The 19,259-nt window shown below is 33.0% G+C and overlaps 2 protein-coding genes across 7 annotated transcripts in view; one reads left to right on the top strand and one right to left on the bottom strand.

The window, feature by feature from the left end:
• Nucleotides 1-6,283, bottom strand: part of ash2 (Set1/Ash2 histone methyltransferase complex subunit ash2) — a 129,026-nt gene extending 122,743 nt beyond the window's left edge. For 2 of the 4 annotated variants that reach the window (XM_085820079.1, XM_085820078.1), the window contains exon 1: nucleotides 6,053-6,283. In XM_085820079.1, the coding sequence (XP_085676205.1) occupies nucleotides 6,053-6,093 (41 nt within the window). In that variant the 5' untranslated portion in view covers nucleotides 6,094-6,283. The remainder of the gene's footprint in view (nucleotides 1-6,052) is intronic. The other 2 variants (XM_035364173.2, XM_035364175.2) reach the window with 1 other exon arrangement.
• A 51-nt stretch (nucleotides 6,284-6,334) lies between these two features.
• The window catches only part of Nak (Numb-associated kinase), a 73,713-nt gene continuing 60,788 nt past the window's right edge, over nucleotides 6,335-19,259 (top strand). For all 3 annotated transcript variants that reach the window (XM_085820075.1, XM_085820074.1, XM_085820073.1), the window contains exons 1-2: nucleotides 6,335-6,586; nucleotides 6,996-7,173. In XM_085820075.1, the coding sequence (XP_085676201.1) occupies nucleotides 7,047-7,173 (127 nt within the window). In that variant the 5' untranslated portion in view covers nucleotides 6,335-6,586; nucleotides 6,996-7,046. The remainder of the gene's footprint in view (nucleotides 6,587-6,995; nucleotides 7,174-19,259) is intronic.

Here is a 19,259-nt window from a genome sequence, read left to right as displayed (position 1 = left end):
AAAAACAATTATATTTATCTATACATTTATTATATTTTTCTTTTACAGTAACTTTTAAAATAAAACAATTTTTTTTTTCGTGCTTGTAGTTCATGTTTATTTGGCTAGTAAAAATTTTCAATTTTAAAATATAGCGATCTTTCAGTGTTACCTCTCTGTGCATATGCATTTCTTGTATTGTCAATTTTAAAATATAACAGTTTTTCTTGCATACTTGTAACTGCCATTTCTTCAGCTTTTGAAAATTTTCACATTTAAATTATAACAGCTTTTCATTGCAAATATTTATAATGCTTACTATTTTCAATCTACTGTCAACTTAAAAGAAAGCTATAGTTATTTTTTATAAGAAAAAGGTTTTCTACCAAAAGCAAGAATTTGTGAAAATGGGCATAATATTCTTCAATTATATATTGGAAAGAGAAACCATTCGACAATGCAGTATCGACAACTATAAAAAGAAGAAAAATCTTTATGCAGTTGAATTGGTGGTTGATCTTTACAATATGGTAACTGGTAGTTTGGCGACATTTTGGAGGCGATAAAGGTTACTACCTGGGACTTTGGTAATAATGTGAGCAGTACTCAGTTCCGATTACGCATTATTTTGTGTGAGGGAAATGAGAGATCATGGGATATGTCATGTGATATTAATGGATGAATTACGGTTCTTTAATCGGAAAAGGGGGAAATCAGGGAAAAAATCTGGAAATTTTGTATTTAACTTTATTCTGTGTTGTGTGAAACAGTGTTCGTGAATTTTTGGATCCCATGGCCGTAACTAAAGTGAATTCGAAATGGGTATTTATGTATGTATTAATTTAAAGTATGTGCTCATTTATATTTTAAGTAGTGTTTTTGAATTTGATTATATTTTAATTAAATTATAGTTATTTTGTGAATTTTATGTTTGTAGGAATTTGGTATACGTTTTAGTTGAAGTAAACGTGCATGGAAATAATTTAAATATCTGACACTAAGTATTTGTAATGGTTGCGGTATGAATTCGTTGGTGATGTGTATAATGTAATAGATGATTTAGAGGTAAAAGTTTTTGGATATTTTATTTATTTTATATGTGAAATGTTCATATTTGGAAAGGGTAAATACTTTTTCGCGATCAGGTAATTTCATATATGTTCTTTTTACCGGGTTTAAAGATTGAGAAAATTGTCATGTATTTTCGTGAAATTTTTCTAATTTATGAGAAAAAAGCAGTGTACATGGATATAGTGAAGAGTGTGCACAATGCCATTTTTGTGCAATTCTGGGATGTTTTTTTTAAGTAAAAATAAGTCGGCGTGTACATGGTTTAGTGATATTTTAATTAAATGATAGTTATTTTGTGAATTTTATGTTTGTAGGAATTGTACACGTTTAAGTTGAAGTAAACGTGCATGGAAATAATTTAAATTTTTGATACTAAGTATTTGTAATGCTTGCGGTATGAATTCGTTGGTGACGTGTATAATGTAATAGATGATTTAGAGGTAAAAGTTTTTGGATATTTTATTTATTTTATATGTGGAAATGTTCATATTTGGAAAGGGTAAATACTTTTTCGCGATCAGGTAATTTCATATATGTTCTTTTTACCGGGTTTAAGATTGAGAAAATTGTCATGTATTTTCATGAAATTTTTCTAATTTATGAGAAAAAAGCAGTGTACGTGGATATAGTGAAGAGTGTGCGCAATGCCATTTTTGTGCAATTCTGGGATGTTTTTTTAAGTAAAAATAAGTCAGCGTGTACATGGTTTATGTGTATGTGTTATTTTGAAAAATGCGTAAGGAGTATGGTATTGAGCACTTTTTCCCAATTTTGCAGTGAATATTTGTCATGATTAAGCAGTTTTGTTAGATAAAATTTCTAGCATAAGTGTAATTGGGCTAGTAGATTGTTGGAAGAAGTGTTGAGTAGATAAAAAGAAAAGAAACATGTCTTTACTTCGTGAAGACAAAATGGCGTCGGGAAAAAAAAATAGAGGGTTGCTGTAGGAGAGTTGGTCGCCAAATTTTCGCCAAAAAAACGCCAAGTTACCATAATGTAAAGATCAACCGAATTGGTTTAGTAAATCAGAAATATCCTTTTTCATGACGTTACAAGGATCAATAAAATGTGAAAACAAAAATCACAGAGGTATGTTTCACCATCACATGGAATCCAATGGTTCCTCATCAATGGATCCCGTTCAGGCACCAAGTTCAGCCGTGGTATCACATTTGAGGCATTCATAGCAGCAATTGCTGAACTGTGGCCAACAAAAAGAATTTTGTAAAAAATAGATTTTCCAATGTGTATGTTATTTTTTTTAATAACTGCCAACGAAATTTTACACAATCACAAATTAAATACTTTAACATTTTTGACTTCATCCAAAAATAATAATCATAAATATTTTGCAATTACTAAAAACCACGGGTAGAGTAGACTTTAAGGTACCCCTTGTATTATGGCGAAGTTGTTGTTTCATTTATTGCCAAGTTGTTGTTTCATTTATGGTAGCCTGAGTAGTTGAATGTTATGGAAACCCTAATGTGACGTAATCGGGTGCATGTTTCTGGGAAATTTTGAATCATGGGATGCTTTGTAAGCGTTTTTGTGGTGTGTGGTTGGTTTGATTCTTTAGACGGTAGAATGGCCGAATATAGTAAGACTAATTTGAAGTTTCTGTACAATTTAGAGTGAAAGGGGAAAAGAGCTTCAATTGACTGGTGTGTAAATGAAGGTTTACTTAGTAGCCATTATAAGTGTCCTGTATGTAGGAAGGATATGAGTCTAGTCGAACGTAAAAACCGTTTAGATGGATTTGAATGGGTTTGTAGGAAGAAAGGTTCAGATGGTCACTATGTGAAGCGTTCGATCAGAAGGAGTACCTGGTTTGAAAAAAGTCATTTGAGTACGATTGATATTTTGATTTTTACGCGGCTCTGGGTGTACGAAGCGAACTCGAAAATCATGGTAAGTGAATATTTGTGTTTGGTAGTGCTTAAATGTATAACATGCTTTTCCTTTTTTGATGTTATTTTATTGTTTGGTTTAAAATGTATTTTCTTGAGATATGTATTTTTTGTTTGCCTATGTTGTAGAATTTGGTGCTCCTTTGACTTTTTAAGTGAAAATATATCAATGTGTACATGGACAAAGTAAAGGGAGAGCGCAATTGAAGTTTGTGCAATTCTGGGATTTGTTTTTTTTTTACGTGAAAATAGGTCGACATGTACATGGATAAAGTCAAAGGAGTGCGCAATGCCATTTTTGTGCAATTCGTGGATTTTTTTTCAAGTGAAAATAAGTCGATGTGTACATGGATACCAAGTTTGTGCAATTGTTTCTCTTGTTATTTTGGCTTTGTGTAGCGGCGATTTTTGGCGCAAAAATCGCTGCTTCGCAAGCCAAAATAACGAGCCGAAGAATTGCACAAAATCGGTATCCATGTACCGCGAAAAATCGCCAAGGGGTATCCTAGACTATACTTTATACTGAAAGTGTGGAATTTCATTTGTTTCTTGCACATGCACAAATCGGTAACAGTTTGTTTCTCACCAAGGCTAATGCAGATGACAAGAAACAAAAACAGAGGCTCCTAACTGCACCAACACATTATACTCTTATATATGCTCCTAGGATTTAAACTGGACCAATTAGTACAGCAGTAATTGTCACTGACAACTATACTGGCTGGGCATCTGTTAAAATAGTACAACAGTTTATTATGCATTAAGCTGACAAAAAGTACTACAGTCAAAAGTCGTTAATTCGGACACCCATTATCCGAAATGATCTATAATCCGGACCTCAAAGCTACAAACTTTCTGCGCATGCGTCAGAAACCTTTACGGCTGCGAATATGCATGTGCGCATGCGCAAAATACATTTACGAATGCGCGTTTAATGTATAACGGACGGTATAAGCTAAGCTAAAATTATCTAATTATCTATTTCAGTTAATGTTGCAGATTGCGTTGTTCCTTAATCTTCGAATTGGATCCGGCTTATTATTTTTTGCAGACTGTTAGAGCAATTTTATAAAAGTAAGCTTGAACTTTCGATTATCTCAAATAGAATTTCTGATATATATTTATTAATATGTAAAGGATCTACAAAGCGAAAGTATGTTTCGAAGTTCATTAAACAAAAAGTGGAATTGCTACAAAAAATGGATAAAGGCATATCCTTTGTTTATTTAAACTTTAACGTTTGTTTATCTAAACTTTGTTTATCTTTAACGCCACAGCGCGCAATGAATTGGAAGTTGATCTGTCAGCACTATCCTTATCTTCAGGGCAGATATTTTTATTTTATTTTGCTTATAATTCCTTACTAAATGTAGTATTTCATCTCGATGTACTCCATCTTTGATATGATTTAAATCAAATTCCTCGTCATTATAATTCGCTTCCGATAGCGAAGAAAGTGACAGAGGTTATTGAAAACGAAAAAATTTCGATTGACAAATTAGTCAGTATTCTCGACACAGCAATTATATAACTTGAACAGTGGAACTTTGTAACTGAACAAGAAATTATATCTGTTTATAGAATTAAAGAGAATGTATTATCACATAAGAAACGAAGCAACTTAAACAACTTACATTGAAAGAAATATTTAATAAAGTAAACAAATAAAAATTAAGCTTTTTTTGTGTAAATTTTGATACCCTTTAGATCATAATTGTTCTTTATTTCATATTTTTAATTTTATAATTTCTGCATGCCATCTTACCAGATTTAAACTGATGATTTATAATCCGGAATCGCTGAAGTCCCGACAAATTCCGGATTAACGACTTTTGACTGTATAATGAACATAAAAGATTTATTCATTTCGATAACATGAAGCCAGCTTCCATAAACCACCCTTGCATAATCTTGCCACATTCAGCCATTTTACCATGTAAAATCTGGAGTTTACATTATATTAAAATATTTTTTATCAATAACATCTGATGCATAGAAATACATATTAATTCATTATTAATGCACACCATTAAAAGTAACTTATTACTAAATATAACTTGTCTTTCATCTTTTAAGACTGAACACTTATATGTATATTAATTTGAATGCTGAACTGCACTTCCAGAAAATATGCAAGTAATTAAAGACAACTATTCCTAAAAAATTAAACCTATATTCATGTGTTTATAGTTATCAGAAGTAAATCATGTAAAATCTTTCTCAATTCTGATGCAAATTTTAAAAGAAATCCCTATGGATTCTAAGAATGAAGAGTTTGCTTTTTAAATCCAAATTTTTGCAAAAAGTAAGTTATAAATTTGTATGAGCGAAAATATTCTTCCACAATAAATTGGCATATCTGAATAACATAACTGAATACTTTTAACGTTTTTGTTTAATTATGAGAATATTTTCAACAATTTCATTCTTTCATTAACTATAATAAAAATTACTGTAAAAGCTCAGAAATTAATTAACCTTAAACAATTTCCTTTACAACGTCACTCCTCATTTCTGTTCTCCAAATTCACTTTCTTTGTCTGCTTGGCTATATATTTTATAAAAATTGAAAAACAAGTTTCCTCTTTAAATAACCGCGAATATACAACTGATCATTCTATTTAGATAATAATAGAGTTTAACTAATTTTAAATTACATTTGAAATAAAATTATAAAAAAAGGAATATTAAGTTTATAACAGATTTTCCCACTAAACTACTGTGCGGGAAGAACTTCGAAAATGATAATTGTCACTATTATATCTAGTTGCGCAGATGAAGTATTTTATTAAAATGGTAATAAAAATATAGAAAAATGTTCATCCATATTTTCACATTATAACTATTCTTTACATCAATTTAAAGATTTCTATTTGAAAACGTAGTGGTTGCATCCTAACTTAATTGCAATTCCTTTTTTTAGCAAAGACCTTTAAATTCAAAATACCGGAAAAAATTAGTCTTTATACATAATAGCAAAAACAGGTAGGTACAGGAAGTTGTAATTTAAAATCTTTATTAGAAATGTTATTCAAATGAGTGGTTATGTTATTTCGGTAAAAATTTATTAACGCGGGAATATTTAAACTTACTTTTCCTCATTATTCGTTGGACCAGTTTCCATATCAGCCATATTTACAATTAATATTCGTATGGTTATAGTTAAATTACAACGCTTTGCTACAGCAAAAATCAAATTTATTTGATAGATTATTTTAATATTTAAAAATAAAATTAACACTCATTTTTCTTTGTTTTGAAAATTATACATCTAACGACTGCACGCTAAAATTCCGTGTAAACACCAAACCAGACCAAACGATGTTGCCATTCGGAGAAACTAATTCAACTCTCAGTTTTCCTCCTCTCGGTACCAAACGTAAGCAGTAGGCTTCACTGAAGGGTCTGATATGCGGAGGCTGCGAAGCTGTTACGGAAATGATCAAGAGTATTAATCATTAATTTATGTAATCGAGATGTAGATATGAAAGTGCTTTGTTAGTATCGTATTTTATTTTAAAAAGGAAAGGATCTAAGCGCTGAAAGTTTAATAATGCTCTGTTCTTCGAATGCAGCACATCTGCAGTTTTATGTTCCTAAAAAGAAAGTTATTGCTTCCACATAATGTAAGTTTTCTTGTTCCTAAAACAAAATTTTTATTTATGATTTTATTGAGAGTTTTAAGCTGTTCAATTCAAGACTTGTTAATTGATTAGACGTAGTTTCTTGTATTTATTTGACTTCTGACAATGCAGTGATTATTTAGAAAAGTGGAGGCAATCGACTATTTCCGATTTATGTATGAAGTAATAAATTTTATCTTAAGTATTATATATATTATCTTGAGCTTCTTAGGATTCTAATTTCTCTTGTTAGATCTATTTTAAATCATATTTTTTTTTTTAGTTTTTATATTTTAGCTTTACAAGAAAAGTATTTAAGGGTGTGTTTTTCTATAAATTTGCCAGATATATACTGTTATTAATGTCTTTGTCAATTTTTTACTGTGGTATAAATTTCTGTTGTTTGTTTAAGGTTATTTAATTGATCCTGTCACTTGGTTTCTATTCTCTGCTTTCCTTAAAAATGAAGAAACTGTTTTCAAGATTTGATGCACGAGGGGATCAGTCAAGCAAGGAACCAAATACATTTATTGGAAAAGTTTTCACAGTTGGACGCTTTACAGTAACTGTAGAAGATATAATTGCTGAAGGTATTCTAAGTTTCTATATGATTATTTCATTATTCATTTATATTATTCGTCTAAGACCTTATTCTTTCTTTAAAGATGAGTGAAAGTTGTAAAATAAATAACTAACAGTACTAAAATACATAGATGTGTCATAAACATGATTGTATGATTCATTTGATGTTATCAAAAGAGTTTGGTTGTTATATATCTAGAGTTCATTATATCAAATGGTATGCCATATGTCAGTGTTCTCTGTGAAGATCTTATAATATGCAGGGAATATTTCTAATCAGTTAATTTTAAAATTGTTCTCAAGATTGGAAAAGTAATCAAAATAAAATGTGTCTCGAGTGAAATGTTTAGCTTTATTTCTGCTCATTTTGTGGCTTGTGTTTTCCTGTTTTAATATCAGTTATTTTTTTCTTCCAAAGCAATCCTATGTATTATATAATGTTAAGACCTTTTGCTACATAGCTTTCAAAACTACAGCTTATTTAATCATCTTCTTAGTTGATGCTGTTTTTAAAAAATTATCATCAGGAAAATGAATAAAAATAGATTTGTATTTTAAAATAATGAAAAACATTTAAAGTTTTTATTTAAAGGTTGCATTTTTTACCTGTTTATGAAAATGTAAATTTCTTCTCTAGAGATATTATTCATTGAGTAATATTAAGGCCTTTTTCTAATACAACAAATAAAAAAATTCATAATGTTTGAGAATCTGTGTTTAAGCATCAGATTCCATCCTAATCAACTCCAATTTAAATTTTAAAATATTAAACAAATTTAAAATTAGGTAATTCAGAAATCTATTTAAAAGATGTGTAGCCACCTAAATGTTATTAAGAAGTAAAATGTGAAGAGTGCAAGACCAGAAAATTAAAATAAAAAATATTATTTTAATGCATAGTAGTACCAATGTATCTGTTAAATAACAGTTTTAATTGTAAGGCAGTAGCATTCAGTGCATGCTTTACTTTTAAGATTTCGATTGATAATTGTGGTATTTCTTGAATATACTGTTGAACATGTATTGATGATTAAATATAAAATGTATAAAATATTGATATTAATATCTGTAAATGGTATGGTGTGTTTCTTAAATGGTAATTAAATTAACTATAAAATATTAAAAGTAAAGGAAATAGTTTTTTGCAGAGAAAAGAGAATTTTAAAATGATGTATTACTCTATGTGATAACAAAATTAGAATGTAGTATTTGATAAATTTGTTGAATCTTTTTTAATATATCCGATCAGAAAAAACTTTGGTTGATCTTTACATTATGGTAACTTGGCGTTTTTTTGGCGAAAATTTGGCGACCAACTCTCCTACAGCAACCCTCCATTTTTTTTCCCCCGCCACCATTTTGTCTTCACGAAGTAAAGACATGTTTCTTTTCTTTTTATCTACTGAACACTTCTTCCAACAATCTACTAGCCGAATTACACTTATGCTAGAAATTTTATTTAACAAAACTGCTTAATCATGACAAATATTCACTGCAAAATTGGGGAAAAGTGCACAATACCATACTCCTTACGCGTTTTTCAAAATAACACATACACATAAACCATGTACATGGCGACTTATTTTTACTTAAAAAAACATCCCAGAATTGCACAAAAATGGCATTGCGCACACTCTTCACTATATCCATGTACACTGCTTTTTTCTCATAAATTAGAAAAATTTCACGAAAATACATGACAATTTTCTCAATCTTTAAACTCGGTAAAAAGAACATATATGAAATTACCTGATCGCGAAAAAGTATTTACCCTTTCCAAATATGAACATTTCCACATATAAAATAAATAAAATATCCAAAAACTTTAACCTCTAAATCATCTATTACATTATACACGTCACCAACGAATTCATACCGCAAGCATTACAAATACTTAGTATCAAATATTTAAAGTATTTCCATGCACGTTTACTTCAACTTAAACGTATACCAAATTCCTACAAACATAAAATTCACAAAATAACTATCATTTAATTAAAATATCACTAAACCATGTACACGTCGACTTATTTTTACTTAAAAAAACATCCCAGAATTGCACAAAAATGGCATTGCGCACACTCTTCACTATATCCATGTACACTGCTTTTTTCTCATAAATTAGAAAAATTTCACGAAAATACATGACAATTTTCTCAATCTTTAAACCCGGTAAAAAGAACATATATGAAATTACCTGATCGCGAAAAAGTATTTACCCTTTCCAAATATGAACATTTCCACATATAAAATAAATAAAATATCCAAAAACTTTTATCTCTAAATCATCTATTACATTATACACGTCACCAACGAATTCATACCGCAAGCATTACAAATACTTAGTATCAAAAATTTAAATTATCTCCATGCACGTTTACTTCAACTTAAACGTGTACCAAATTCCTACAAACATAAAATTCACAAAATATCTATCATTTAATTAAAATATAATTAAATTCAAAAACACTACTTAAAATGTAAATGAGCACATACATTAAATTAATAAAAATTACCTTACAATCCTAATTACTTTAAAATAAATCATTGCTAATAACAATTTTCCCAATAATACCAAATTCCTTTACTTCCGCCTTACATTTAGAACAATGCATAAAAATAATATCCTCAAGTAATTAAAAATACTAACTTACCTCATCTTCTTCAGAATCTTGATTACGTGTCTGATAAACTTTTCTTTAGTTACGGCCATGGGATCCAAAAATTCACGAACACTGTTTCACACAACACAGAATAAACCAAATACAAAATTTCCAGATTCTTTCCGGATTTCCCCCCTTTTCCGATTAAAGAACCGTAATTCGTCCATTAATATCACATGACATATCCCATGATCTCTCATTTCCATCACAAAAAATAATGCGTAATCGTAACTGAGTACTGCTCACATTATTACCAAAGTCCCAGGTAGTAACCTTTATCGCCTCCAAAATGTCGCCAAACTACCAGTTACCATATTCTAAAGATCAACCAAAACTTTATATTTAGCATATTGTTATGAGTATAAAATGAATATTTTATTGAAAACTAAACTTGCCCTCCAAAACAGTATTTGTTTTTTTCAGCAATGGTAATAGAAACCATATTAAATTGAAACTGATGCTTGAATTGTTGGTATAGCTTGAGTATAGGACCCCATTGGCAATTTTTTGGCTTTGCATGCTTTTAAGAAGTTTGTTATTCTAGTAGACATGCAGTTTAGGGCAGTGGGTTTTAAGATGGTTTGATTTTGGTAGCTGTTCACGATAGGAGTGAGAGAAGATTATTAAGTGATACAGTCAAAAGTCGTTAATCCGGACTCGTCGGGACTTCGGCGATTCCGGATTATCGATTTTTACGGATTATAGATCATCAGTTTAAATCTGGTAAGATGGCATGCAGAAATTACAAAATTAAAAATATGAAACCGTAATTTATGAAATAAAGAACAATTATGATCTAAAGGGTATCAAAATTTACAAAAAGAAAAAGCTTAATATTTATTTGTTTACTTTATTAAGCATTTCTTTCAATGTAAGTTGCTTCGTTTCATGTGATAATACTTTCTCTTTAATTCTATTAAACAGACATAATTTCTTGTTTAGTTACAAAATTCCGCTGTTCAAGTCCTATAATTGCTGCGTTGAGAATACCGACTAATTTGTCAATCGAAATGTTTTCGTTTTCAATAACCTCTGGGTCACTTTCTTCACTATCGGAAGCGAATTATAATGACGAGGAACTTGATTTAAATCATATCAAAGACGGAGTACATCGAGATGAAATACTACACTTAGTAAGGAATTATAAGCCAAATAAAATATAAAACATCTGCTCTGAAGATAAGGATAGTGCTGACAGATCAACTTCCAATCTGCGGGGTGAAATTGATAAACAGATTTCGGATTTCAAAACATACTTTCGCTTTGTGGATACAAATTACATATTAGTAAATATACATCGGAAATTCTATTTGACATAATCGAAAGTTCAAGCTTACTTTTATGAAATTGCTCTTACAGTCTGCAAAAAATAATAAGCCGGATCCAATTCGAAGATTAAGGAACAATGCAATCTGCAACATTAACTGAATTTTTAGCTTAGCTTATAGCTCCGTTACACATTAAACGCGCATGCCCACAAACATATTCGCAGACGTAAAGGTCTTACGCGCACTCTTAAACGCCTGTGCGCATGCGCAGAAAGTTTGTAGCTTTGAGGTCCGTATTATAGATCATTCCGGATTATGGGTGTCCGAATTAATGACTTTTGACTGTATTATGGAGTGAATTAAGCCAGGGCCTCAGTTTATTCTGCTAGTTGGAAAGCCATGACTGTTTAAGTAGGGAGGGTTTTGATCATTTAAAAGTAAGTCAAATTTTGCGTTTTTTAATTCAGAAACTGGATGCCATACAAGCACAATAGAAAGTACATGGAGATCTATAAAAAGCTCCTTGCCAACACATAATCTGCAAACAGATTTAAAATTTTATTTGGCTTTTTATATTTTTCCTAAATCTCGCAAGGAGCAAAATGTTGATGCATTCAACAAGTTTCTAGAAATTGTTAAGAGATGTAAACTTGGCAGAGTATAAGATTTCTTTGTAAATTTACCATGATTTTGTAAACTTTTCATAATTTCCAACGTATTCTTCCTTTATTTTTAATTTAAACGTGTATTCTGAACTCCAATTTTCAATTTTACAGCTTAAAATTTGTATTTTCAATATTACTGCTTAAAATATGCCTCCATGTAATTGTGTATTTTCCCATTTTTCTTAATTTCCAGGATTTTTTTCTCGTTATTTTTAATTTAAACATATATCCTGAACTCTTATTTTCAATTTTACAGCTTAAAACTTTTATTTTAAACTTGTGTTTTTAATATTAATGATTAAAATTTGCCTCCTTGTATTTATATATTTTCAGTTTTACTGTTTAAACATATATTCTAAATTTGCATTTTAAATTGTTTTGTTTAAAATCTGCACTCTACCGTGTATTTTCAATTTTAACTGCAGGCCCACCAGCGGCCAAGCGGTAACGTCGCTGAACAATGGTAGTTCGGTCTGAGGTTCGAATCCGTGAACGGGCTGGCTGCATGGGCGTTTTCGTGGTTTTCTTCATGTGTAACGTGTATACAAGCCAGTATCTCTTAGAAAATCCTCCACAAAGGCAACCCTCCCTTAAGGCAGATAGCCCTCGAGTACTTTGCCATAATCTAATAAAACCAAACTAATTTTAACTGCTTTTTCACATGTTGGCAGGATTTTTCGGTTGCCAAGCCAAAAATTCACCAATGGGGATCCTATACTCAAGCTGTTCCATAACTTATCTAAAGTAAATTAATATGCAGTTCAACTAATTTCGAAGAGTGAAAAATAAATGGTAAATTCTGCTTGATACTAATCCTTAAAAATGTTAAAAGTGCACCTCGAAAATATATGATACATTATAAAATTATACAAATTAACAAAATTTTGCAACAGAAACAAAATGTAAAAATCAAAATTAAATTATTGTTTAACTGCCAAAGAAAAATTGACTTTTCTTTGGAATATACAGTCAAAGTCAAAAGGAAGTACAGAAAGTCAAAAGTCGTTAATCCGGACTCATTGGGACTTCAGCAATTCCGGACTATCGATTTTTCCGGATTATAGATCATCAGTTTAAATCTGGTAAGATGGCATGCAGAAATTATAAAATTAAAAATATGAAACCATAATTTATGAAATAAAGAACAATTATGATCTAAACGGTACCAAAATTTACAAAAAAAAAAAAAAAAAAGCTTATCAGGTTCAATGTTTCTTCTAACCTTCTTCGGAAACATACAATGACCTGACTAGAACAGAGAGCTTACTAAAGCTATGTTCACTAGTTGTAGTAAGTAGACAGGATACAGACGAAGGGTATACAAAACCCTTTATTTTTCTTCTTTATATACAATGACTTCCGTACTTCGGAATACAATGACCCTCCACTCGGGGTCTAACTTAAAAGATATCAAAATAAAACTAAACTCTAATTTAACTTTAGAATAAGATTGGCCTTATAATAACAGGAAGCGTATGTAGCACAGAGACTGTGAACACTACAATACGTTTAATTTATCAAGAGGATTAAAACCTCTGGCCTGGAAGGCAAAGTAGCAACTGCGTAACTTCTAAGGTAAGCGGCCTGCTTCGAACTCACGGCTTCCTCTCTTCTGCTTGGCAAAAAGGCCACACTTAAATACTTGGTGTTCGCCAGACAACTTTGCATAAACTCCTTCACGCTTATAATTCTGGCCGGAAGTAGAAAATAAGAAGTGATAGTAAAGATTTAAAATAAAATAAACGTTAGTAAAACTTAAGATCCTTACATACTTCCCGCCAGAGTTAATTAGTTTGAAACTGAGGTCTAAAACGACCTTGTTGAAAACTTTTAGCTCTAGAAACTAACGCGAGGCCAACCTTTAACAATCATAACTTAGCTAGAAACTAGAAAATTTTAAAAGAAAGAAATTTGTTACAATAGCAGCTCCCGGAATATACAACAATCTTTTTTCTTTTTCATCTGTACTGCATCAAAACAGGAGCTTTATTCAATTCTGGTTCCTTCCAGAGATCTGGAAGGAAAACTAGTTTAATGAAATGTTACAGAATGACATTGAAAATAACATATAGAATATACTTTTCTTAACATTCTTATTTCATTCATGACTATTTTAATTATCTCTCCCCGTGCTCTCTGACATGTGTTGTAAAAACACCAAACACGAATGTGTTTCTGTCTATGTGTTCAACACTTCCTCCTACAATCAAAACACTAACGTGTTAAAATTCAACATACGAGACCTCTTAACACACCCTAATTTCAACTCTAGACCCTGAGGTACTATTCTGAAAGTGGCTAACTCTAAAGTGTAGCGTCAGAGAGCCTAACTACATCATTCAACCTTTAACACATATTCACCATGATTTAATCTTTACAGTCACACGAATAACAAATTTTTAACATTACTTTCACTTTTACCATATCACGGTATTTCTAAACATTCAAAATAACAGTTCACATGTATACAAGAACATATCAAGATGCCGTTAATTTTACACATTTGAAAACATACATTAGTAGTACATTGTTAACTTCTATTCTTTTCAAAGCAAGTGCCAATTCTTTCTACATTGAAATAATACTACATTTCAAAAAGTCTTTCAGACTAAAACTTCTTTCTTGTTAGAATGTTTTAAATAATATTTATACAATAACTTTTTTCAATATTTAAGTCTTTACACAACGCTATTATACATCAACTTTAGTTTTACGCGCGAGTAATTGAAAAACATAATAAGAAAATCGGTCACAACTCATTTCTCGCCCTTTTGGCGATAAAGGTAGACCTCGCATGAGGTAAAACTTCTTGAAATCTGCCACTTGCAGTAAGAATGAAAGATTAACTTAAGTTTGTAAAGTAGCATAAAATTTTACTTATCTTTGTAATATTCAGACATCCTTTTCTGGGCCCAGTCTTTAAAGGTGCTGCAGACCGTAGCTTGGTTGATCCTCCTTCTTGTACGGGCTCGCCCTTCAGTGCTTTCCTCTGGAAGTTTCCGTTTTTCACCACTACGGCCACCCTTGAACATCTTCCTTCTGTCCTCTGCTTGTGGTCTTGGCCGTTTGAAGGCAGCTGGTCTTGGTGGAACCGGGAAACTTCTGTCGTGATCCTGCTTGGACCTCGTTGTTGGCCGTTCAAATTTTTCTTGTACTTTTTCCTCCGCCGCTGATGGCCCTTCCGCAGTTCGGCGACTTTTGCTGCGGAGAGTTCTGTCGGATGAGTCAATCTTCCGTTTCACAGCCGGGTTATAGTTGCCGTCCTTTCTCCCGGTCTTTTCCACATACGTCGTCCCTTCTCCCTTCTTCATTCTGGGGGTGTTCGTGAACTCTGTTTTTTGGACGGTGGAACGGCTTCTTTTTCTTTGTACCTTCAATTTTTCCGCGGGGCAATTTTCTTTTCACTTGCTTCTGTCTCTCATTGGCTTGCCCTTGTACTTGTCGTTTTCCCACCTCTGGAACTTGTACCTGCGGTGTCTGCCGTACCGGATCCTGCAAAAGATCTGAAAAGATTTGCATTTTATTACGGTCATAGAATGGTTTTATCTGGTCAATGTTTGCGGAACAGGTTTCACCATTTCTTGCCTTTAACACTACAACAGCGTGAGTTATTTTTTCTATAACATATGGTCCTTCAAAGCGTGGAAAAAATTTGGCAGTTTTATCTTCTGGTGCTGAAGAAAGTGAATGCTTAATTTTTAGTACTTCATCCCCTACTTTATAAGTTACTCCCCGTCGTTTCAAGTCATAATACAATTTTTGTTTTCTTTGTGCTACTTCCGTATTCTTTTTCGCTTCTTTTATTAGTTTTTCTATATCACCCATTTTAAATTCTGGGGCTCTTTGTTGCACATAAAATAGTTTATCTAACGGTGTTATAACCTTTCTGCCTAGAAATAACTCAGCAGGAGTTTTGCCCGTTGTATCATGTTTTGCGGTCCAAAGGGCGAAAGCAAATTCATTGACATAGTTATCCCAGCTTTTATGAAAATTTTTAACATAACTACGGATAATTTTCACTATATTTCTGTTGACCCGTTCCGCTATATTTGATTGCGGCCGATACGGGACCATTTTTAAATGACGTATGCCCAGTTTTTGGCACATGTCTTCAAATATATTACTTACAAATTGAGGGCCATTATCCGATATAACTTTTAGGGGCGCCCCGTATTTTAAAATATATTTATTTAAAATAGAATCGGTAGCTAATTTCGCGGAGGCTCGTTTTAAGGGAACAATTTCGGTCCATTTACTAAAGTGATCAACTATAACAAGGAGATAGCGACTTTTGTTTAACTGACTTTTTGGGAAAGGGCCCAATAAATCGATGCCGATTATTTCATTTGGAAATTTGGATTTAATACTATTTAGAAACCCGGCCGGGCGGAAATTAATATAATTAACGGCTTGACATGTTGGGCAGGACTGGACATACGCCCTTGTTAACTTTTGCAGTTCAGGAAAGTAGACTGCCTCGCGTACGCGTTGAGTAGTTTTTCGAATACCAGCATGAGAAGCTAAAGGGCTGTCATGGAGCTCTTGCAGGATATTTAATCTAAGACTAGCTGGGATAACAGGTCGAAATTCGTTGTTGGAATTCGTAGTTTTTGTATAAAATAATAGACCATCTATTAGTTCGTAATGGGCCGCCCTATTTCTTATCGCCACAATATCTTGGTGGCTAAAATTTTCAGGATCCTTCAAATACTCATAAATACTTCCAAACTCAGGATCCTTACCCAGTTCGGTTATTACAGTTTCTCGGGAATTTATTGTACACGCTGTCAGCATTGCAACTTTTACGGTATTACCCTGTTCGTCTAATTTAATTCGTGACAGGGCATCTGCTACGATATTTTCCTTTCCGGGGGTATGCTTGATTACCAGATTATATTCTTGCAGCTTGAGTGCCCATCTTATTAACCTTGGGGATAAATTTTTTCCAGAGTACAATCTAGTTACCGCCGCATGATCAGAATATACTGTTATCGGCGCCTTTCCAAAATAGACTCGGAACTTTTGCACTGCTAACAGAACTGCAAGTGCCTCTCTCTCGGTCGCGGAATAGTTTCTTTGTGTTTGATTTAAAGTTCGGCTAAAAAATGCCACTGGCTGCTGATTTTGCGAAAGTACCGCTCCTACCGCATAATCCGAAGCATCCGCTGAAATTTCTAAATTTTCATCCTTTTCAGGAAATTTCAACACAGGGGCTTGCGTTAATGCTTGTTTTAATTTTTCGAAAGCACTATTGGCTTCGGCCGTCCACGAGAATCTTGCCTTTTTCCTTTTTAATTTTAACAATGGCTCAGCGATAGCCGCAAAATCTTTTATAAAGGACCTATAATATGAACAAAGTCCTAGAAAAGAAGAGAGCTTCTTTGCCGTGTTTGGAGTCGGATACTTTTGTACAGCGATTATTTTTGATTCATCTGTCTCGATCCCTTTTTGCGATATTTTGTAACCTAAATATTTTAATTCAGGGGCTGCAAATTTGCATTTTTCGACATTAACTTTTAGACCGGCGTCATTTAATAAAGAAAACACCTGTCTTAAATCCTGTACATGTTGGTCTAGATTATCACTAGTAATAATGATATCGTCTAAATAGATAAATGTGGACTTTCCGAGAACAGGTCTTAACACAATGTCCATGCATCGCTGAAATGTTGCTGGGGCGCCTGAAAGGCCAAACGGCATTCGCAAAAATGCATAAGTGCCAGACTTTGTTATAAAAGCAGTCTTAGGCACGTCCTCAGGCCTGATCCCTATTTGAAAATAACCATTCGTTAAGTCTAAAGTTGTCATAAATTTGGTTGATTTTATGTTCCTTAAAATTTCTTCTATAATCGGTAACGGATATACCGGATATTTCGTTATGGAATTTAATTTACGGTAATCAATAGCGAATCTCCACCTTTTTGGATGCTCCAAAGGATAATCATTATTTTTCTTACATAAAACCACCGGACTAGCATAACTACTTGAGATAGGCGTTACGATCTTTTTACGTAGCATATCGGTAATATGCCATTCTATAATTTTTTCCTTATTCTTATCATACCGGTATGGTTTTTGACGAACCGGCAATGCATCTCCGGTGTCAATACTATGGTTAGTAACCTGGGTAAATCCTGGAATATCACTAAATAAGGAAGCAAATTCACTTACCACTTGTCGGATTCTATCTTGCTCGTCATTAGGCAGGTGGTCGAGATTTACCCTTGGCGGTTCAACCTTTTCTACACGCACTGGTTTCATCGTCAGCTTAAGAGACGCTTCATTAAAATCCAGTGTAGCTTGTGCGTCTGAAAGAAAGTCTATTCCTAGTATTAAGTGTGCTTGCAAATTCTTTACTATAAAAAACATCACCTTTACTTGTTCGTCCTTGATACAGATGTACAAAGGTACTTTACCTACGCACTTACATTGTTCTCCTTGCGCCGCTAATACTGTTGTATTATCCGCATTATATATGCGGTATTTGCGAAAATACTTTCTAAAAAAGACTTCTGCCACACAGGAACACTGCGCGCCGGTATCCAGGAGTGCGGTGGCCGGGATATTATTTACCAAGACTTCAATCTTCGGAAGAGTTAAATTTTTCACCATTACTGTATTTAACTTGTAGGAAGAGGGGTTTTCGTGGCCTTCGGATTTCCGCACCCTCTCGTCAGCAGAAATCCGTTTTAGTTTAAATTATTTTTTCTTTCGGTGCTTTCCTTCTTTCTCCACTGGCCTTGAGACTTTTTTCCTGGGTTGCTATTGAACTGTCGACGTTCGCCGGCTGTTTTTGAATGCTCGGGTTTCCTTGCCCACTGATTCGCTTTTTCTCCGTAGCCATGTGCTTGAGTTTGCTGTAGTCTTGGCGTACCAAATTGGTTTCGCTGTTGATATTGGCGTCTTCTTTCGACGTCCGCCGTTCTTCTACTTTCAAACTGGATTGCTAGCTCAAATAATTTTTCCAGTGTAGTCGGATTTCTCAATTCAATAAAGTCTTGCACTTGGGGTAGTAACTTCGGCAAAATCACTTGAATTATTTCAGGATCCGGACGGTTTCCATACAAGAGCTTGAAAACGTGAATTTTTCTTAAAATAAAACTGGAGAGGTTTTTTATTCTTTGTTGATATATACTGAAAAGTTCTGTTTCTAATTTCGCACGATCCCTTACAACAGGGAAGGCTTTTAGTAGGGCAGTCTTGAAATTTTCGTAGGTATAGGTGGGACTTCCTGCTTGACCCAAGAGACTTCTGCCGATACATTTGAACCAGTTAAGCGCTTGGCCCCTCAAAGCGCTGGTAGCTAAGGTAACTTTTTGAAACTCGTGCACGGGGTAGAGCATGAAGTGGTCATCCAATTTTTCCAAAAAACTGGTTACCTGTGAGTTTCCATTAAACGTTGCTTCTGGTTTCATCGAAGCGCGCATGGTCTGGACAATATACCCAAATCCTTCCAGGGCGGCAGCTGGCATTTCTGGATTCTGAGCTGTTTCTGCAG

The sequence above is a fragment of the Stegodyphus dumicola genome, chromosome 7 (genome assembly GCF_044657685.1).
Source record: "Stegodyphus dumicola isolate Sdum_Otavi_A_Nest chromosome 7, ASM4465768v1".
NCBI classification, from domain to species: domain Eukaryota; kingdom Metazoa; phylum Arthropoda; class Arachnida; order Araneae; family Eresidae; genus Stegodyphus; species Stegodyphus dumicola.
The sequence above is the reverse complement of the archived record's forward strand: the minus strand, read 5'-3'. Positions and strand labels throughout refer to the sequence as shown.